This window comes from Pagrus major, chromosome 23 (genome assembly GCF_040436345.1).
Source record: "Pagrus major chromosome 23, Pma_NU_1.0".
In the NCBI taxonomy this organism is placed as follows: domain Eukaryota; kingdom Metazoa; phylum Chordata; class Actinopteri; order Spariformes; family Sparidae; genus Pagrus; species Pagrus major.
In genome coordinates this window covers 4,854,380-4,876,847 of record NC_133237.1, presented here as the reverse complement: position 1 = coordinate 4,876,847, position 22,468 = coordinate 4,854,380, and the positions used below count along the sequence as shown (strand labels likewise).

The window sequence follows — 22,468 nt, the reverse complement described above, 5'->3', positions numbered from 1 at the left end:
AGGTCAAAGTCTGCACCAAGAGAAGCTCCTCTCTCCCACAGAAAACACTCTGTGACTTTGTGACATCACGTTACGTAACCATGTCACACACTTGCATAATTGTCTGCAAAGCAGCTAGTATTAGTGAGACTCCTTCCAGTTCATTAAATTATCTATGGAAATATCATCAGCATACCAGCAGACCTCCCTGTGTGCATTTTTGAGAGTTAAATGTCTCCAGAGACCCCTCTTTATTAAAGGTTGAAGAGAATATTCAAGATGGAAACTTGTTTTCATGATAATAAGCTTCAGTGAAGGCTTGTATTGGATTCAGTCCTGGCTATAGTGCACTCACGACAGTCACAAGTCACCAGGAGCACCCTCATGTGTAGTCTCTGTGCTCACTTTGATACAAAATGGCTCCGACAGCAGCCACAGCTGGAAGTGTTCATGTCAGACTGAGAAAAGGAAAGGGAAGGCAAATCTGTTTGAACAACTGTTGATTCAGCTTGATAGTTTGAAGTTCATTCAGCTCGCTTTATAAATTCTGTTATTTCAGCTGGTTTTGTATTTTATAAAACTCAGAGGATTGAATTTATTATTCAACCTAACTTGAGTTAACTCGCATTTTTAAGGGAGCAGTAGAAAAATGTTTCGTAGGTGAACCAGCATGAAATGATTTAAAGTGTACGATTGAATAGAAAACTAGAACATTTCTCAAGAAATGTTTGCGTGCGCCTGATGCTGGGTGCATGACTCTGATTCTAATGTTGCCAGCACCAAGTAGTAATAGAGATAGCTGATATGAGATAATCACACAAATGAAAGGTGTGTCTGGGCAGGGAAACATCTATAACATGCAGGGAAGGGCGGCCACAGGACCAGGACTGAAAAACACAGAGAGGATAGATGTGTCAGGTGGAATTTTAAAATCCTGATAAAGTGACATGATTCTGCTTCCAATCAGCTGAACATTTTGCTTAAACCACAGATCTCATCTCAGTGTGCACATACAGTAACCTGACTTCAGAAAACAGCCCTCTGTCCAATGTGGGATACAGATCTCAAATGTTCTATTAACATTTCACTTCAAACCTTTATGCTAGTTGTACAACAGATTCAGTAAAAGTGGGTTTCATCACATATGTGTTCTCTCCTGGAATAAAAACATGCTCTGTATCTTTTAACTAATGTTTTCTGTCTCCTGTCCTCCTCTGCGTTTCTCTTCACAGACCATGCAAGCGGCGCGATGCCCGACAGATGAGCTGTCGCTGACTAATTGTGCCGTGGTGAGCGAGAAGGATCTGCAGTCAGGACAGTGAGTAGTCACTATCCCCTATTTATCATTGCGTTTGTCTATACAGGAACGCACCCGGCCATCTCTGCAGTTGTTTTCTCATCCATTCAAACACCCATCCATCCACCAGCCTTAACACCTATCATCCATCCAAAAGGTCACAGTCAATAATCTGATATGAGGCTGCACGACTTGCAGTGTGTGTTTATCATGCAGCATTTTTGTTAAGGGTGCTCCAAATGGTTGGGCACTGATTGTTATCGGCCGATATGCATTGTAAAAAGTCTCTATAGAGCCTGATCAGAAGAGCCGATAAACACAGGAGACAGTTTCTCTATGCAGCACTTAAAATGCCACAGCCACACACACTACAGGACTCTGCTGCTGGCTGCTAACAGCTGACTAGCTATCCTTGTGCCAATATCAATACGTTTTTCAGCGCCTTCTTGGTTCAGCCAGTTCATTATATTCGCGAGGGGCCTGCCGGCCAGTGACTGAGAGGCCAGCCAGTGATTATAACTAGCGCGGACACAGAGCTGTGAAGAGTGAGATAACTATGGTAACAGCATGAGAAGACTGATGCTGCATTGTAGTCAGAAAGTATTCAGTTCAGTTCATCATTCGGGATACATTTTCTGTTGTCCTGAGTTGGGGGACAACATAACACAGCTGACACAGTGCATAGCTTACAGATAAACACAGGAGAATTGTTCAGAGGAACTTGAAGTGCTAAACTGTAAACTGCAGTGACACGTGACAACACAACAAGTTTACACCAAATAAATGTACTTTACCTTGCCACTATTAACTAAGAAGAAGAAACATCCATCTGATCTGTGATTGGTTATCGGTATCAGTCGATACTCCTTATAATGATCAGTGATCGGTCCCACAAACCCTGATTGGAGCACCCTTCATTTTTGAAGTAAAATTTCCTCTTCTGTCTTTCAATATCCTTTGGGCAGACATTGCTGATATTATCTTCTAATATTAATCTTCTAATTAGATTATTTCTCTGGATATTGTAGTAATGATAATTAAATCAGTAAAAATTTGATGTAAAAATACACAATCTTTTCAACCTTAACTCACCAGCACAGAAGTAAAAACCAGGAAAAAATGTGACAAGTGAGAAACTAAAGAACAAAATATTTTTGTTATTGCCATTAAAAACAACCCAAAAGCAAAACCAAAATAACTATGGGTATTCATGTTATCTCACTTTACTCTCTAAGTGAAATAAAATATGAAAATTAAAAGAAAGCAAACAAACACACTCTTTTTTTGTAGTGTGTGAATTATTGTCCCTGTCAGACCATTTTGTGTCACAGTGAAATAAAAGCCTCTCCAGTTGGCTTTTCTCTCTGCAGCGTGATAAGCATTCAGACACTTCAGATGTCATCGTGTTCCTCCTGCTTTTATCTCTTTGTGTGCTGAAGCTCTGTACTAACGCTCAGACGGAAAACAATGACAGGACTGAGCTGCTGACCAACAACAGAAATCGACTGTGTGTTGCATGCAACCAGATCCTATTAGGTCACAGTATACATTGTGATGCACACACCAATTAAAAAAAAATACCCTGTTATCATTTTGAGACTAATGAGGTAGTCCCATATTTTTGCTGCCATGGCAACTGCAGCCTTGTCCTTATCATTCACCGCTACCAAGCAGTAATGCTGGTGCTGTCAGGAGTATACTGAGCATACTGCATGGAGCACATCATAGTCTGCTCGCATTGTAGTAAATATTTTATTTTTAAAGTCATGACTTAAGGTAGCAGTAACATGAATTTTAATTAACCTTAAAATTAAGGAGTTAAATACCCAATGTAATGATGTAATGTAGTGCATTCATGAACATCAACATTAGAGGGTGTTTACTGAAGGCAGCTTTGTGGTTTATGGGAGAAGAAGGTACTAGTATCCTAGTAACGATCGTGAGCACAACTGTTCTATGAAATTGGCTAATTAAAAAGTGCTGCATGGTCTCCAAACACACTGATCTGTGATGCATGTGGGTGTATTTTTCCTCCCGTCCTAGAATCAACAATAAAAATAAAACAAAAAAACAACTATTACATGTGTAATGAGAACAGAGTGGTGTTTATTGACAGCCCCTTTGTATTCTGTTTTGGATAATTGCCTTGGTGTTTTTAGCATGCAGCTACCTGCTCAGCACCAAACAGCAGACACAGTTAGAAAGTAGCTGCTTGCTTGAGGATAGTGAAACATTTAGCAGATATTTTCCGCCAGGAGGTGGTGGAGACCAAAAAAGGAGCAAAAAGGGGACGAAATATTGGACAGAAACACAACTCTTGACTGAATGCTAATGTTGCTCTACATCTGCTGGATGTGTAAAGATTATTGTTTGCCACATTTTATGGTTAAAAAAAATCTATTAATGCAGCTTTGATCATGTGCCAGCCAAAAAAGACATGATGACACAAGAACTAACCAGCTGTCTCCTGTTTCTGCAGACATGTGACTGTGAAGACCACGCCCAATCACAAGTTTGTGTTTACAGTCAAGACCCACCACACTGTGGCCCCTGGGAGCATCGCCTTCAGCCTGCCGCAGGTACACACACTCGTGTGCAGTCAGACATACATTATTAATTACTACTCGTTAGCTCAGTGCTCAATTCTTGATTTCTCTTTTTTTCACTCATCTCTCTTGTAGAGGAAATGGGCCGGTCTCTCCATTGGCCAGGAGGTGGAAGGTATGATCTCTTGATGGTTGATTATACAAGCAGGATATCACAGGTCTTTTGCTGTAATTGACATTCGCTAAGCCCCACCTTCCTGAGATGATGTTGCAATGCCTGTCAAGCTTTCAGTTTCGGAGCAGCACATATACAGTGATTGACTAGCACCTGAAATTCTGTTATTTCTGAAACAGTGGGGCCATTATTTCAGACCATGGTGGAGAAAAGAAGGCTTCTCATCTCTAACTGGCAACAGTCAAGTTTGCTGGCTGATCTGCCACTTTTACTGAAATATTCCGTCTTTGGTTAACTTAATAAGCTAATGTTAGCTGAGAGACGCTTAGAAACATTATCTCAGGCTGAGGTTTTAATGCTTCCAGTTGACTCATGTCAAAAACAATCTGAAATGCTCTATAGTAGCTACGTACATGATATCATGAATATATATATGGAAATAAGGGAGCAGCATTATTCTTGTGTTGCAGTGCAGGGCTTGTTAGTGTGGAGGACTGAAACTGCCAAATCAAAAATAAATGTAGAGATTAGTAAATGAATGGCTCAGTGAATAAAATTAATATGCAATTAAATGTACAAAAAATAAAAAGGAAAATAAATGAAGGCATTAATGAATTGATTAATTTATAAATTGATAATTCTGCTGTATTTATTTACATTTGTATTTATTCAACTGTTTATTTACTTGCCCATTTATTTTCCATTGTATTAATTAATGTCTTCATTTTGAAATGTATTTATTTATTTACTTACTGTGTTTGTTTCAGTAGTTATTTCTGTATTATATCCCCTTAGTGCATTTATGGCATATTTGTTAATTGACCCGTTTATTTTTTTTTACCTATTTATGATTTTGGCAGTTTCAGCCATCTATACTTGAGTCTTAATAGTATGATTACTATTATTATAACCTTTGTCGTATATAGGTGAGCAAAAATGTCGGACCAGAGACGTATTTCGTACTAACATAACCGTATCGCCTAGCTTAGATGCTGTTTTTTGTGTGTGTGTTTTTGAAAAAGCCAGAAATAATCGCCGTCCACATTGTTTTAACTGTTCAATGATTTAATTAAGCAGCAAGGTTTGCTATCATTTTAATCTGTATTCGGCTATGATCTTATAAAATCTGTCTTTATACAATCTAATGCGTGGTCATCTAGTCTAACATGTATATCTTAAAATCAGTTCAGGTCCCTTGTGGCCTATGCTCTCTGTCCATCCAGTGAACTTGAACTTGTCCCTGTCTGTCCCTTCAGTGTCCAACTACAACTTTGACAAGTCCAAGCAGTGCATTGGCTCCATGACAATCGAAATTGACTTCCTGCAGAAGAAGAGCACCGACTCCTCCCCGTATGACTCAGACAGGATGGCCGCCGAGTTTATCCAACAGTTCAATAACCAGGCCTTCTCCGTCACCCAGCAGGTTCATTTTCTCAAAATATCTACACACATACACAGACGTGGAAGCGCACATTCATTTGCTTTGTTCTGTGCTGTCCGATGTTTCTCTGTAGGGCTTTTTGATCATCCTCTTGCTTCTCCCTCTCTCAGCTCGTGTTCAGTTTCTGCGACAAGCTGTTCGGCTTGATGGTAAAGGACATCGAGGCCATGGACGCCAGCATCCTCAAAGGAGAACCAGCCTCTGGAAAGAAACAGAAGGTACCTGACCACATGCTGAGGTTGATGTGCTTTGAGATTTATCCTCATAACCAGCAAAATAAAAAGTTCACAGTGTCACCATTTACAAGCCTTTCTCAAATTAGGCTATTATAGTGTAGTGGATTTGTCTTTTTTTAAACTCCACTAAATGTAGATCTCTGTTGCAACAGGGATGTTGTCACACTGTTACTAAAAGTTTTGCACTGTACGAGACCTCTTTCAGCTGGGATTCTCAGTGTGACTCAGTGTGACTCAGTCCTCCCAGCGGTGGCATATTGTTGATATTACATGTCATTTTACCTCTGCTCCATTCCCCTTTGTCAGAGAAGCAGAGATCGTTCATTTGTAACATGTAAATTGGAGTAACATTATTAGCCATTAAACTCTAATTAACACCTTATTGAAAATCAGCTTGAAGTGAAATTGCTTTTAAGAAACGTAGTGGCCCTGATTTCATCTGGATCTCTGGTGCAGTCAGCTCATAATGAATCACAGGGATGGAATCATTACAGCGGCATACACTGTTGAATGATACGCCCGATGTTTACCACTGGATGGCTTCTGGTGAATAATTCATCTCTTGTTTAAGCATCAGCTATATGATCCTCATATACACCCAGCTGACAGCCAAGGCCTCTCTAATACAGATGAGCTTCCTACCCCCTAATTTATTGCATTTTGCTCTTTATTTATTCATGCACTTTAATATGGTGGCCCCCGAGGACAAAATGCACGCACCAGCAAAAGTACAATCATTTATAGAAACGCACGTAAGATCCAAGAATACAACAGTAAAAAAAAAACAATACAACATTTCGAGTCTTTGCTCCCAATTCAGAAATGCTGGGCTGCACAGTGAATCAAAATATAATCAGAATCACAGTTGGGCTTAGTGTAATATCCAAACCGCAAGAAGCTGCAGTTTTATGATGAAGGTCAAATGTGTGAAAAAAACATTAGTACTGTCGTGCTGCAGAGATGTCCTGGCCTACAAATCTTCTTCAGAAGTTCTCCAGATGTAAGAAATGTTTGTTTGGTACAGACTCTGACAAATGTCACATCATTTTAATAGTTTTTATTAGTGAAAATGAAAATTGTGATGGAAAAATCATCAGCTCCACTAAACCTGGATCATATCGTAATTGTAATACACTGCCCGGCCAAAAAACAAGTCACACACGCTAATATTTCCTTGGACCGCCTTTAGCTTTGATTATGGCACGTATTTGCCGCAGCATTGTTTTGATAATCTTATACAATGTCACAACATTTATTTCCGTCCAGAGTTGCATTAATTTTTCACCAAGATCTTGTATTGATGATGGGAGTGTCAGGCCGCTGCGTACACTCTTCTCCAGCACATCCCAAAGATCCTCAGTGGGGTTAAAGTTTGGACTCTGTGGTGGCCAATCCATGTGTGAAAATGATGTCTCATGCTCCCTGAACCTCAACCGCTCTCTAACAATTTGAGCCAGTTGAATCAAGGCATTGTCATCTTGGAATAGGCCCGAGCCATCAGGGAAGAAAAAATCCATTGATGGAAAAACCTGGTCATTCCCAGATCATAACACTACCCCCACAGGCTTGTACAGTAAGCACTAGGCATGCTGGGTGCATCATTTCATCTGCCTTTCTTCTTACTCTGATGTGCCCATCACTCTGGAACAGAGTAAATCTGGACTCATCAGACCACATGACCTTTTTCCATTGATCCAGAGTCCAATCTTTATGCTCCAATTATCCAATAGAAGGCTCTTACCTTTTTGCTTAGTTAAATCCAGGTGGTGACTTTTTCTTTGGCCGGGCAGTGTATCTGTCAAAATAATCACAATTTGATTTTTCTTTACCACAGCATTCGGCCCCAACAAACCCCAAACATTCAAATGCAGAAATGAGGAAAAGGACACACATATACAAGAGTCAAAACATAAACATTTCATCACATCACACATTTAGTAAAAATTTCAAATTCAGAATTGGTGAAAATATAAACATACACTTGAGTGAAGGCAAAAGCATTCAGAGAAATTCTTAACGCAAATTATAAATCAGACATTTTTTGTTATTGTTTGCATTTTTGAATTTAGCCCTTGGTGCCCTGGCTCTTGTTTGTGTCTTATTCAAAGGGGCCACAGTGCATTAATATAGTGCTGTATATGAGTCTGCTCCCAGCTGAGGTTTTAATCAGGAGATGGAGGGAAATAATTCTCAAGTATTTTACCATCAAAATTCTATCCTGGTTGATGCTGTTATGACTGGCATGTCACTTAATGAATGAGGCTAATGAAAGGCCACTTCTCTGAATGGATTTCAGACTGACTGTAACCTTGTTTTCTCTGACAGATCGACATCGGGCTGATGGTGGGCAACAGCCAAGTGGTTTTTGAAAAGGCGGAGAGTTCATCCCTCACACTCGTTGGTATGTTTTCTCCCTAAACGTAGATAATATTTCCCCAAACATTTTGAGCTCAGGATCTGGGTTTTGAGGGACTAAGAAAAGAGAAGAAATGTCACTACATTATGAGGGCGAGTGTGGTCAGAACATCTGTTTTGCAGCTTTTCTCTGCATGATTTTATAAATGTGTCATGTTTTTAAAAGCTAAGATATTTCAATGCTGTACAACCGTCATGGTAAAATCTCTGCTTAAGCAATATGAGGGCATGTAACCGTCCCTTATCCACTTCCTCCACAGGATGGCAGTAAGAACACATGACACTATTCTCTCACTAATGCATCATCTTTCACACATCACCACATAGGACCCTACTCCACTGCCTGTTGAGGAAAAAGCCTTAAGAAAAACAGCAAACTTAGCTTTATTTCATGGTTCTTAATTCATTATTGAGTTCCTCAGAAATGCCCTTTTCCTTTCCAACATCGTGAAACATGCTTTATTTTCAGAATCTTTAAGAAATGTCTTCCTCTATCCTATAAAATCTAAATCTTTGCTGTTCTGGTCACATAGTCCCTTTCTGTGTTTTAACAAGGTAAGGCAAAGACCAAGGAGGCCAGACAGACAATCATCAACCCTGACTGGAACTTTGAGAAGATGGGAATCGGAGGTCTGGACAGGGAATTCTCCGACATCTTCCGCAGAGCCTTTGCTTCCCGAGTCTTCCCTCCAGACATTGTGGAGCAGATGGGTGAGAAACCCGCTCTGTCCTCTTCCTCTTCCTCTTCCTCTTCCTCTTCCTCTTCCTCTTCTTTGTCACTGGTCATATTTTTTGCCATTTTGTGTGGTAATGTCCACCATCCTTTTAGGGTTGTTATTATGTCTTTGTTTTTCTCTGTATGCACAAGATTTGAAATGTCTCTGTCTTCAGCATTTGCTGTGGTTTTACTGTAAATTAATGTTTTTTTTCAACCAACAAGTGATTGTTCTTATTGTAAAAAAATTATTTGACATCATGGATCAAACAGTTGGTTTGGATAACCTAACCTTGCTAATACATTTTTATATTATGTACTCCCCGTGGTAGCAGAATGTAATATAATGCAGGAAACAGGGTTAGTCACAGCTATTTTTTCTCATCTACACACGCAGAGAGACAATAACACACAATTTATTCATTGGTTTTATGATTCATTTTATTATCCTGGTTTCTGCTCCCTCTGGCTTTAAGCACATAAAACCATTTTATAACATGCATACATCTCTTTTCTCTCAATGTCTTACCTCCCTCTCCTGCCTCATCCCTGCGTTTTCCTCTGACTTCTTCCTTTCTCATTCTTCTCACTCTTTTTATTTCTCCCATCTCACTCTTTTTCCTCCCATTTTATTCTCTCTTGCTCTTTATCTCTGCCCTTCATCATGTGTCGCCTCTTTCTTTGTTCCAGGGTGCAAGCACGTAAAGGGTATCCTGCTGTTTGGGCCCCCTGGCTGTGGTAAGACACTGATGGCCAGGCAAATTGGCAAGATGCTCAACGCCCGTGAGCCAAAGGTCGTCAACGGCCCAGAGATCCTCAACAAGTACGTGGGAGAGTCTGAGGCCAACATCCGCAAGCTGTTCGCCGAGGCAGAGGAGGAGCAGAAGAGGGTGAGCACATGTTTCTACATGTTCATTTAAAGAACTTAACTGAATTGATTGTTTTTTAAACTCGACCTGTCCGTCCCCAGTTGGGAGCCAACAGCGGGCTCCATATCATCATCTTTGACGAGTTGGATGCCATCTGCAAGCAGAGAGGCACGGGCGCCAGCAGCACAGGCGTGCACGACACCGTGGTCAACCAGCTTCTGTCTAAGATCGACGGTGTGGAGCAACTGAACAACATCCTGGTCATCGGTCAGTAGCATCACAGGAGACTGATTCACCCCACTCCACATCCTCACCAGCTCTGTGATACATTATAGTGATTGGAGAGCAGAGGCACGTTTCACACACACACTCACTAACCAAGTCAAATAGCACACTTTCAGCCCATGCATGAGTGCGCAAGAGCCCAGCTGTTCTCTGTAAGCTGAGAGTGACAATCAATTGCGAAACACATGCAAATGGCTTTTGTTGAAATTGGCTCCAGACTGTTTACCTTCCAGTGGTGTTTATTTTCTGTGCACATATTCAGCGTTGAAAGATATTTTATGTTCCACAACAAGTGAAATGCTGTTTTAGAGCATCGTGTGAGGCAGCACTCACCACCATCACCATCAAAACAGCCAGTAATGGGACTCCAGAGAATCCAAACCAAGCAGCTTTACAGCTGCCCCGGAGGCTCTTGGCAGTTCAGACCTGGTATCAGCATGCGTCCTGAGTGGTCCGATCACAAGTGGACAGCTTTAAGTACATGAAGTTGCTTCCATCTTCATTAAAAAGTGTCCGTTTGTCGCAGCATCACCGTCTCAGCCTGTTTGCTTCCATCTCTCAGCTGTCTGAACACACTGTTTCAACTGATTTAACATTTACAGGAAGAAAACACTTTATTGACAATAAACACATCAGTTTTACAAATACAGCAAACAGTAACCATGACTTACAACTTGGCTTGACAGAAAATAAATGACTTGAAACTCAACTTGGATGTAAAAGACTTGACTTGAGACCAGATGACTCAAATCATTCGTCTATGTTAATGTGATGTTTTCAATTTAGTATTTTTTTTCATGTATTGATTTATTTCAGTGAATATTGATAATTCTAATACAAATTCAATTGGTTGTCATACTTTTTCAACATGTTAGACAACTTGGACAATAACATCATCATTAGACAGGCACCAACACCTTTACTTTTCTCTGTAAAAGTCTCACTGGCCAAACAACATTTCCGCATTCTCGTCTTAAATCTCTCTTACTTCTCACCCTGAGGTTTGTCGTATGAGCTTTCCAAGTCAGACTCTCATTAACTGCTCACTTCAACTTGATGAGTGCCATCTGTTCGTGAACAGGTGTGCACTTGTGAGATTTGATCATTAGCATAATCCCCTTCACTTTAATTACTATATAAGGCTGTCAGCTCTGCTCCACCCTGTGGAACTGAAACAATTTGCTGTAAAAAAATAATAATAAACAGCTAACGATGTGTCTCTAGAGCAGAATTGGTAAGCCACAATGATGACATCATAACAGAATATTAATATTGGAATGAGATAGAATAAATTAGATCACTCGTGGGTCTGATTTGATTTGCATGAGGCCCATTGTTGGCTTTGAAGAGTTCATTTTGATCCAATTCGTGACAAATACCCTTTTTTGACTGAGCATGATAAATGTATTGAGGTTTACATGTGAAATAATATCAACATTATTAAACTGAATACATGTAATATATGCAATGTGTGTGTGATATCATCCATTGCACTTTTTGACTCCATATAAAGTCAGTTTCCTCTGTTATTCCATGTATCGGCACAGACGTCGCTCTGACAAATTTCTAGAAATGTATTTCATGCGGTTGATACCGGTCAGCATTCGTGCCCTCCCTCCTTCCGCTCCTTCTCTCACTGTTGTTTCCTCTTCCTCCGCAGGTATGACCAACAGGCCTGACCTGATAGACGACGCCCTGATGAGGCCTGGCAGGTTTGAGGTCAAGATGGAGATCAGTGAGTGTTCAGCTTCCTCTTCCTTTCTCTAGAAAACAACTCGACTTGACACTGTGAGGGTTAAAGATAGAATTCCTCATCCATAACCATGACTTCAACGTGCTGAAATGTCACCTTTCGTGTTAGGCAGTTTCTCGTGAAGCCTCCTGAGCTGTGCAAGTGGGAAGTTTTATGTGTTGTTTCATGCATTTCTGGTATATAACGAAATCGCAAAAATGCACATGATCACCAATGCACCATTTTACCACGTTTTGTCAGTCTTGGGGCTCCATAATTATCAAAACTTCTGCTCGTCTTAAACCAACTGTTAAATGCTTGTCACAGAGTAAGACACGCTTCCATGTATGACTTTTTTTAATCTTTGTATACTGAAATACACAGAATATACATTTACATACATTTTAGTATAACTAATTAATTCCCTGTAGTCTAAATCTCTACTCTTCATGTTTTCATTGTATGCTTTGGAAACATGTTGTTAATCAGAATACCGTGCCAATAAATCAGTAGGGAATTGAATGTGTGAATAGAGACATCAGTATGAGCGCTATATTACTAATTTCCCTTTTCTATGTTTGTCACCGTCTAACCTCCAGGTCTGCCTGACGAGAAGGGCCGTGTCCAGATCCTGAACATCCACACCACTAAGATGAAAAGCTTCAACCTGCTTGCCCCCGATGTCGACATCAAGGAACTGGCAGCCGAGACTAAGAACTACAGCGGTGCAGAGCTGGAGGGGCTGGTCAGGGCCGCTCAGTCCACCGCCATGAACCGACACATCAAGGTCGCCTGGCACTTTCAAATACACAAAGGGCTGGGTTGGGATGCTACTGTAGTGATCAATAACTACTATAATATATCCATTGTAACAGCTTTTAAAAATGTATGTAAGATTTTATTTCATACAGGGTTTTATTAGGGTTATAAATGTCACGTCAGTTATCACAGGCTGACTTAAATAAGTGGAGCACCCTTAAACCTGACGGTATCTTGACGCAGTTGTATGTGTGCATTCTCTTCCAGGCTACATCTACAGTGGAGGTGGACATGGAGAGGGCTGAGAAGCTGCAGGTCACCAGAAGCGACTTCATGGGATCCCTTAACAACGACATCAAACCTGTATGTACCGGGTCGTATTAGATGTCCCTGACTGCAGAATGCAGTATAATCCTGTAAAAATGACAAGGCAAAGCACAGTTCTTAACACAGTTCTTTTCATCCAGGCGTTCGGTACAAACCAGGAGGATTACGCCAGCTACATCATGAACGGCATCATTAAATGGGGCGACCCAGTCACTCATGTGCTGGATGATGGAGAGCTGCTGGTACAGCAGACCAAGAACAGCGACCGCACACCACTGGTGGCTGTGTTACTGGAGGGTAAGGGATCAGAAACACACACAAAAACAGAGTAAAGGACACAACACACACAAAAGCACTTACCGTAAAGGTTAATTTCTGTTTACTGTAGTACAAACTCCTAGCATTTGCAATGATTCATGTAAATATCGTGTTTTTTTTAGAAAAGCTTCACACATACAAACACAAACACATGCAGGCAGTAAATTGTAGCCCTCCTCTCCTCTCAACACGCACTCAGGTCCACCACACAGTGGAAAGACAGCCTTGGCAGCAAAGATTGCAGAGGACTCACAGTTCCCCTTCATTAAGATCTGCTCTCCTGACAAGATGATTGGAAACTCAGAGATCTCCAAGTGCCAGGCAATCAAAAAGGTACGTGCCACAGTGTGTTTTAACCCCTTATAGTATGACAGCAAACAATACAACATTTGCATGTAAACAATGGCTCATGGAAGGATCTAATGTGTTTAATTGCTCCTTCTCTTTCACTGATGACTCCTCCATTTGTTTTTTCCATCCTCGAATGTCGTCCTGCATCCTCCCTGTCTGTCTTCCCTTTGTCTATTTGTCCCTCCCTCTATCCTCCCTTTGTTTCAGGTCTTCGATGATGCCTATAAGTCTCAGCTCAGCTGCGTGGTGGTGGACGACATCGAGCGCCTGCTGGACTACGTCCCCATCGGACCTCGTTTCTCCAACCTGGTGCTCCAGGCTCTGCTGGTGCTGCTGAAGAAAGCTCCGCCAAAGGTCAGAGTGCATCTGTTACGATAGTCAGCAAATCCTTGTTATCTCTTCCCTTTATCTTGTGTTTTATTTCACTGTTTTTCTGCTTCAACAAATAATGTAATGTAGCTGGAGTTCTCAATATTTTGCCTCTTAATTATATAGAGAAAAGCTGGAAGAGTTTATTTCCGTATCTCAGAATTACTAAACAAACACCCAAACAAATCTGCCAAAATAAAAATGTACACTGAGCCTGTCCATACTCATTAATATTACATTTTCTTCACTCATGAATTTGTGAATGGACAGTTAATCTTCACTCGTCACCCCTGTGGTGTAATTAACAAGGGACAAACCGAGTCATGTTTTTCCTCCCGCAGGGTCGGAAGCTGCTCATCATCGGCACCACCAGCAGGAAGGACGTGCTGCAGGAGATGGAGATGCTGGACGCCTTCAGCACCACCATCCACATCCCCAACATCTCTACTGGGGAGCAGCTGGTCGACGCTTTAGAGGTACACACACACACACACACACACACACAACCAGAGGCACTCTCTTTAATGTAGCCATACATGTGCTTGCTTAAAGGTAAATACGCTCATAATTGTGCCGTCACACAAGGACACACAGATGAATGGGATGAATTATACACGACCACTTCCCCTTTCTCAAGAGCGCACATTAATGCACACACAGCCTTGAATTATCCAACCTTGGAACCTTCCTGGAAGCTGTAAGAAAAACTACATTTGCTAAATTCATTGACTGGAATAATGTAAGTGGTATAGACTTTAGATTGTTCAAAGGGTGTTTTCAGTGCCGCTCTTTCTTTATTCTGCTTTTTGGTGGGAGGGTTTTGAAGGCAGTAATGAAAATCTCCATCTTCCTTTGTTTTCCTCTGTAGCTGCTGGGGAGCTTCTCAGACAAAGAGCGGGCCAACATCGCACACCAGCTCAAAGGGAAGAGGGTCTGGATCGGCATCAAGAAACTCCTGGTGCTCATCGAGATGTCGCTGCAGGTACGGGAGACTCACCACAGCGCTGATGAGTAACAGATCATAAACCAGCATAAGCTGTGGTGGCTTCTACACTTTCTGACCCATAGAGTATAAAAATAGTCTCTCTCTGGAGTGTTTGAAGCTTCCTCTGGAGGGGCAGGCTGGCTCCCTGTACCCATGAATTACATACAGTTATTTGATAATTAATGATACGGTTTTTCCAAGACTTCATACTTTTTGAATTGGACTGACTCGACCAACTTCTGATTATAAAAGTTACAAATAAAGAGTTGTTTCAGGGGGTTTGATATTCATTGTCATGTGACTCTGCAATACTAAGTGTTACATCAACTCCGACCAAGAAATAGTTACAGTGCAATGTTACTAAGTACTTTTACTCAACTACTGTACTTACTGTGAGAACAATTTTGAGAACCTTTACTTGAGTATTCCAATTTTCTGCTACTTAATACTTTCACTCCTTTTTAGAGGCAAATATTGTAGCTTTTCTCCACTAAATGTATTTTATTACTTCAGTTCCTAGTTACGTTGTAGATCGCATCCTGCATCGGCGCCAAAGTATTTTTATTTATTTTATCGGCAATCCAAAACTAACCTTAACCATAAAAACGCTGAATATCGGTTCCAATAATCGGCCAGTCTGATTTCAGTTGACCTATAACGCATGAATATATATGTGTTATTCACTTTTATTTGTGTTTTTTAAAGTGTATTTATTGCTGGAAAATTTCTTTTGACACTTAAATTTAATATCAGGCACTTTAAAGCTGCTGTACGTAATATATTTTATTAACATGAGTGTTTGATAACTCTGTGTTCCAGCAGTAATCACTGTTAGTGTTTGGTCAGTGCCCATGTCTCTCCTGCCCCCACTCATGCAGTAAAAGAGGACATAAATATTCTGGCATCCCTGCCCACTTGATCCAATCAGCACAGAGAACTCCATAAAGAGGTCTTGTCTGCTGAATGCTAAAACAACAACAACGCTTACAGCAGCTGAAGTACTATTCATATGGATCACTTTCACTTTTACCGTACTAATATTTTAACACAGTATCTTTACTTTTACACAAGTATTTACAACACTGAACATATAGTACATGTGCAGAATGAAGGCGTTCATTGTCTTCATCATCACTGTCTTTAACTACAGCTGCCATTTTATTACTGAGGGATATTTAGTTACTACATGTGCTTTAGTGGGCCTCCATAATGCTGAGAAAGACTGTTTCTGCTTTGACTGCAGGCCCCTATTTGTCAATCGTTTCTGTCAACAGACCGCTCAATCTTTTCTCTTTCTTTTTCTTTCTGTTGCTGTCTCTAGATGGACCAGGATTACAGAGTGACCAAGTTCCTGTCTCTGCTCAGAGACGAGGGGGCGTGAGTACAGCCGTTCCACACCAATCATATTCAATTTCATCGCTTGTCAAGAGCCTCCGTTTACCTAAACCCTCTTATTTTGTTCTCATTTTAGGCCATTTTAGTTTCTCCCATCTTCCCTCTTTATTTTCTTCAGACCATTATGTGTCAGTAGATTGTTATTTCCATACACATCACCGACTTTGCACAGTAATGTCACACAATCATACATGTTGAAGACTTAAATCTTATATTTCCACACTGCAAGTAGCTGCCAAAAACAAAGGCTAACAATCAGTGATCTCCTCACACCAACTATTTACCATAACGGCTTTATTTTGCAATCACCAGGTTGAATGAAGGCGATCAAATCCGAATTTAAGCTGTCGATCACTCTCGCTGCGCACCGGTAAGGTCAACAGCAAAGCGAATGAGATGTGTGCCTGAAGGTTAGAAGTACAAAACCTGTCGCTTCCTAGTTAGCTAGCACATTAGCATTAACGCATTTGGTTTTTCCTGTAGCTCCAGGATTTGATTGCAGTAGAAGCTTTAAATAACTGTTTTAGTGTACATGGAAAGTGTTTACACTGAGAGTACCAGTGTTTTGTTTTACACAGTTCATGTCTTCAACGTTTAAAGCGAGACTATGTGACTTGCTAGCTCATACATGACAATGATAAATGCTAAAAGAGACGTCAACGAGTCGGCAAATTCACTCAGTAGTATCAGTAACACAGCAGTACCTGTGTAAAGTTTGCTAACGTTAGCTAACATTAGCCACCATGAGCTCCTGCTCCTGTATCAGACTGCAAAAGGTTGTATTAAAAAAAACAACATTTTTTTTATTTCTTTCAAATTCATCTTGTAATTTGTAAGAGCATAGTGTGGTATGAAGTGAAATAGTCTCGCTTTGAAGGTCTTATAAAACCTGTCCTGTGTCTTCACATGTCTGTCTTTTTACATCACATCACATCACATCACAGGAACCTTGTACAACATGTGTATCTTGCATAGTATAAGCCTTCACCTTGACAGCATCATTCATAATGTATGTAATGTATGCACTGTTTTTTCTTTTCTTCCCCTTCATCTTTATTTTATTATTGTTTTATTGTTATGACTCATATCACTACAGTGAACCTGAGTGTTTCTATGTACAGTTTCAGCAGCAGAACAGGCCTGTAAGGTTTCAGTAGTGGCTTGCAGCTGTCTTGTAAATGTAAACTTAGCGTTAATGCTAATTAGGTGTTTACTTTAGGGAGATAATACATTACTAAATCAAAAAGGGGTTGCACAAAAGCACACACAGACATAGCTGTTTCATAGCTAACAAAACGTAGATATAATTATATATAATTTGCAAACATAAATATATCCATCTGAAAAATTAGCAAACATTGATGCTCATGTCCTCTACAGTCTGTTGTTTAATGTTATGAAACTCATATTTGAACATACTATAAAGAGTTTTAACTGGTTATGAAACTGTTTTAATTTCATACTGAGGCCTGTATATGACCCACATAAGCAAGTCAGCAAAAGGATTGGCCATTTTTACAAAGTCACACTTTATGCTTGTCATCAGATTGGATTTCGATTTTGTTGGAAAAGTCATGAAATAAAACTTTTTTATGCTGGAGTTCTTAGGATGATTTGAGGAGTCTCACAGCTGAAAGAAAGAAGCTGCTCTGGAGTTTCAGCATCGTCATATTACATTTATTGATCTTCCATAGCCACTGAAAGATATATTACCTTATCGACATGCATCCTGCAAAAAGCTGTGTTTAAAAGAGAATAATAGCATTGAAAATACATTGCGCTTTTCTGTCACTAACTTCAAAACAAACGCATGTACGAGCCGGATCATGATCTTAACCAACCAACGTTCCTTCTAGCTCCTTTAATATATATAGTGTTATTTTGTAATTTCATGGTATCTTTAACCATTTTACACAACCAATTGTGTAATCATACAACCGTCTTGAGTTGACGTGAACACAAGTAATTAACATGAGAGCCTTTCTTATGTGTGCAATCCATATGTACGTCTGTACACATAAGACATTTCTGAAGTTTTATGGGAGACATAAAAAAGGACTTAACACAAAGGATTGTTACTGAATTTACAAATAGCTGGTGCAACCTTAACCATGAGTAGATGGCTAGAGTGAGAGCCTGCATGAAATAAAGTTTTAGACTGTGTGTTGGAGGATATTACAGTATGATGTAAATAAAACAAATCTATTGAACCCTCCTTACACAGAATCAAGAGTGCAGGAGTGTAAATAAAGTCAATGGTTTAATGTTGTGGCTCTCTTCTCTTCATTTTATAGCCTGTTAAGTGCTGCCCGTCACTTTTTGTTTTACTCAAGACACCGCCCAGCGTTGTGCTGGTGTTGTGTGAGTACACTGGAGTTTGTCGAGGCTTGCTAAAAAAGGACCCATCTTAAATAGGAGTTCTATTAGAGGGGAAGTAAAGCAACACAACCCATAGTAAACTAAACCTCCTCTCCTTCCTCCTCTACTGTTTCTGTTTTCCCTAGTGATCGCAGCTTCTACGAGTAGATCGGCTGAAGGGAGTGAAGCGACCATCTTACCATCAGCAAGCCACCCATGAGACAAAATGAAGAAGAGGGGGAGAAAAAAGGGGATCTTCCCTTTTATCCATCCACCCAGTGATCCATCCGTCTGTCAGTCTAAATACACACCTGGTCAAAAGCGAGGCACGCACAGGTCCTCTTTATCTCAGCATGTTTCCATGGGCGATATAACCGCCTCGGCTGTCCTCCTTTCTCATCAGCAACCTCACGTACATATCGCAGCAATCTACTGGAAGTCGTACTGTTACAACTCTGTTATCTGTAAAGGAAAATTGCAATAGATGATTGTAAAAAGTGCTGTTTTGTGCATCGTGCGTAAAAAATAACAAAAAAAAAAAAGAAGCCATGTATGTTTTTCGCTATAGTATTCGTTGTATTTGTTGCATATCTCTCGTCCCGCTATAGTTATCGTTAGTGTGATGTGTATCCTCGCGAACACAAGCCGTGGAAAAAGAATACACCCGGAAACCGACACAAATCCCAGAGCCCTTTGAGTATTTAAGACGTGAATCTGTGGGAGGCTTTTAGTGAATATGTAGTGGCTGTAAAAAAAAGAAGCAGCTCCATGTGTAAATGTAAACCCTTTAAATATACAGTATGTAACATGTCCATGTTCTGTAAATAGTATATATAGACAAAATACAGTATATCAGCAGAATAATTTAAATGATCAGTCTACAGTCTATTTCGTACTATATCAGTATGATTCTTCTTCCCTATTGCTCTGGAGATGTTACCAGGTTACTGTAATAGTGAGTGTAAATGTTGGATCGTGGGCCTGTCTGTCTGTCTGTGTAGCGTACAGTACAGTTCAGTCCAGCTAGTGTAGCTACGGCATCATCAGTGTTTAAAAAAATATTCTGCACTTTTAACATCGACTCAAAAGACCTTTAGTACTTTTCTCAACTCGAGCTTGTGTCCGCTCGTGTGCATGTGTGGGGGAACATTATGCTGCATGTGTCGAGTGTGAGTGTGTGTGTGTGTGTGTGTGTGCGTGCGTGGCGGCAGAACGTGCTTTTGAATCTGAGCATGTGTGTGTTTCGGTTCTCGTGTGAATCCGGGTTTAGACAGTCGGTGGTTAATTTGTGTGTTTTTTTTTCTCATGTAATGTGTTCAGTGCTTATCGTCCAAAGTTCTGTTCTGACCATTGACGATGCGTGAGTGTGTGTGCGTGCGTGTGTGTACATATATATCAACATGCAGATGTATTATTGCAATAAAAAGCACTGATGCACAAGAAAAAGAAACTTCCAGCTGTGTGTCTGCTCTCTTATTTTCCTGAGGAATTTATGGGTATATGGGAAAGTAAATAAGGAACCTTCTCCGTCCCTCTCTTGGTTGCCTTTACAAACCTGTGGGCGATTTGTTTAAGTTGTTTAAAGGTTGTTTAAATGTAATTTATAGAACATGGCCAACATTTAAAGGCAGCTCCACAAACATAGGGGACTGCATATTCCGCCCATATCTTACAAACTGCTCCTTCAATGCTGCTGGACTGTAGATTTCTCTGTGAGGGACTCGTGCTGGATTTTCCGCAATATTGGAGAGGATGTGACTTAATGCACACTCTCGAGTGGCTCGTCTCAGTGCCTCTCTCTGCTCTTCTAACAGAGAGCAACACATTAATGAAATGTGTTATGTATTATTCCCTCAGAAATCAATGAAAAGAAGAAAAAAACATCCTATCTATGTTAGAGAAAATGAGGAAACGACCTGGAGTATTATTAAAATCTACTCAATGTGAAGTACCGCGACAATTATTACTGATGCATTAACATGTAAACAGCATTTTAGTGCCAAAGTGGAGCTGATTCTAACCGTTCTGTATACTGTCGAGTAGTTGAATCCACTGAATAACCAGGCATAACCTTTTGATATGCACATTATAGTTTTTTTTTTAACTTCACCTGCAAAGTTGCAACGATACATAGCTGTCAGATAAATGTGCAGTTTGGGTGAAAACATTACATTCATTTCCCTCTGAAATTCAGTGTACAAGCCAGGGAGAACCAGCAAAGTGGGCGCTCATGGGAACTTAACGTGATCTCATAAACATGGTGACCCTTTGAAAGACACAGTGGGTCCCAGATACCTATCTAGAGGGCCCGAGGGTCTTCTGAGACTGTAGTCGAAATCATCTTAATGAATCTCCAAAACCAGAGCCACGTCCAAAAGGGGCCTGGAATATGAGCATAACCTGGACCTATACACAACTGGTGACACATCCCTTGTATTTACATTAATAAAGTTAATGAGCTTCAAAACAGAGATCTACAGCAGATCTGTATCTGTAGGATCTCTACACTCAACTGACCACTAAGACCCATACCATCATGGACAAACAATACAAAGCACTAGCAGGCTTTCACAGGGAGAGCAGGGTTGTCTGAAAGGGGAATAGGATCCTCAGAGAGTAAAGGCTGCATGCCATATTGTGGCAGAAAACAGGAAAGAAAGATACACCTTATTAACACGGCCATGACGAAAACAAGGGTCTGGTTCAGGGTAATTTTTAAGATGTTCACATGGCATACTCAAAGTGTATAATAATGTAAAAATGTTGAAAAGAAAATCGAGCTTACATACTCCAAACATCAGGTCGAAGAGACAACATGGAGACAGTGTCCAGATATGTCCTGCGTGGGGCCCTGGGCTAAGCTCAAGGCTAGTTCTCATTGATCCTGGACTTGTGAAAAAGCTCTGAGTTAACGATTCATACTTGAAAGCAGTGCCACAGTGACCTCCACTATACTTTGCTTCGTTGTCTGTCATGTTACCTCCTTTAACTCTCCGTTTTCTCACTAAATATTCAGATGAAAGATGATTTTCAACCTCATTACTTCATTTTTACCCAGACAGAAATCCTCCAAAGCACATTTACTGAAGCATTTATACTTTAGCCTACTCAAATATTTACATCTTTACTTCTACTACCCTGCATTTCATTACATTTTTTATGTTTTACCGCTCTAATAGGTGGTTAACCTGCTTTGCTGGTGATTTTACACACAAAACAAGGGATCAGCTTACAATATCTACATGATGTTTAGTTAAAGATTATACTTCCACATTTAACTACAACGGTAAAATGCTGATAAATATTCTTAAATTGCAATTTTTTGTTTTTAAATGTTGGTATTTTTTACAAAGGCCAGCTACCGTCATAAAAAAGTAGGCTACTCCAAGGCAAAACAAAAGTTTTACTTAAGTAAGGATACAAACGCATTATAAGCAAAATGTATTTAATATAGCAAAAACTGATTTTAGTTTTATTGAATGTTGACAGATCATCACCTAGATTATTATTACCTATATTTAGTTGATATTACACTTGTAATTAGCTTATTTACACATCTAGAAGCAATGTTAGCATTCATTTGGAGTCCAACTTGGTAAAATATAAATCCAATATTCACTCTTCAATTAGCTCTTTTTTTAGTCTGGTACCCAGAGACTAAAACAGAGCCATAAAATTGTGGGTGTGGCAGCTTAACAATGAGCTAATACTCACTATAATGCTCAGTAAAGCCGAGGGACCTGCAGAATTAGGCAGGTTTGGAGGTTCATTACGAGCAAAACCCCTTCACACTGTTTTTAAATTGTCAATATCATGATAACAATATTGGTTATACTCACTTTAAAGAGTCAAAAGTAAATAGTAGGCTACACTTTCCAAGTAGCATGTTATTTGATCGTCATCATCGCAGCATTAT

At 40.1% G+C, this 22,468-nt stretch overlaps 1 protein-coding gene across 1 annotated transcript; it reads left to right on the top strand.

Moving 5' to 3' along the window:
• Nucleotides 1–1,169: 1,169 nt before the first annotated feature.
• Nucleotides 1,170–16,537, top strand: nsfa (N-ethylmaleimide-sensitive factor a). The gene is made up of 19 exons (XM_073494063.1): nucleotides 1,170–1,297; nucleotides 3,756–3,855; nucleotides 3,958–3,997; nucleotides 5,254–5,420; nucleotides 5,549–5,656; nucleotides 8,000–8,075; nucleotides 8,645–8,800; nucleotides 9,495–9,694; nucleotides 9,775–9,940; nucleotides 11,619–11,693; nucleotides 12,290–12,477; nucleotides 12,717–12,812; nucleotides 12,917–13,073; nucleotides 13,294–13,427; nucleotides 13,653–13,799; nucleotides 14,156–14,290; nucleotides 14,683–14,796; nucleotides 16,121–16,176; nucleotides 16,507–16,537. Exons 1-19 carry the CDS (start codon nucleotides 1,170–1,172, stop codon nucleotides 16,535–16,537), a joined length of 2,274 nt encoding a protein of 757 aa, XP_073350164.1.
• Nucleotides 16,538–22,468: the final 5,931 nt, after the last annotated feature.

Coding starts and splice junctions, on each gene's coding strand:
- nsfa (XM_073494063.1), top strand. CDS start 1,170: ATGTTTTCTGTCTCCTGTCCTCCTCTGCGTTTCTCTTCACAGACCATG. Junction 8,801..9,494: donor AGACATTGTGGAGCAGATGG/GTGAGAAACCCG, acceptor TCTTTGTTCCAG/GGTGCAAGCACGTAAAGGGT. Junction 11,694..12,289: donor TGAGGTCAAGATGGAGATCA/GTGAGTGTTCAG, acceptor TCTAACCTCCAG/GTCTGCCTGACGAGAAGGGC.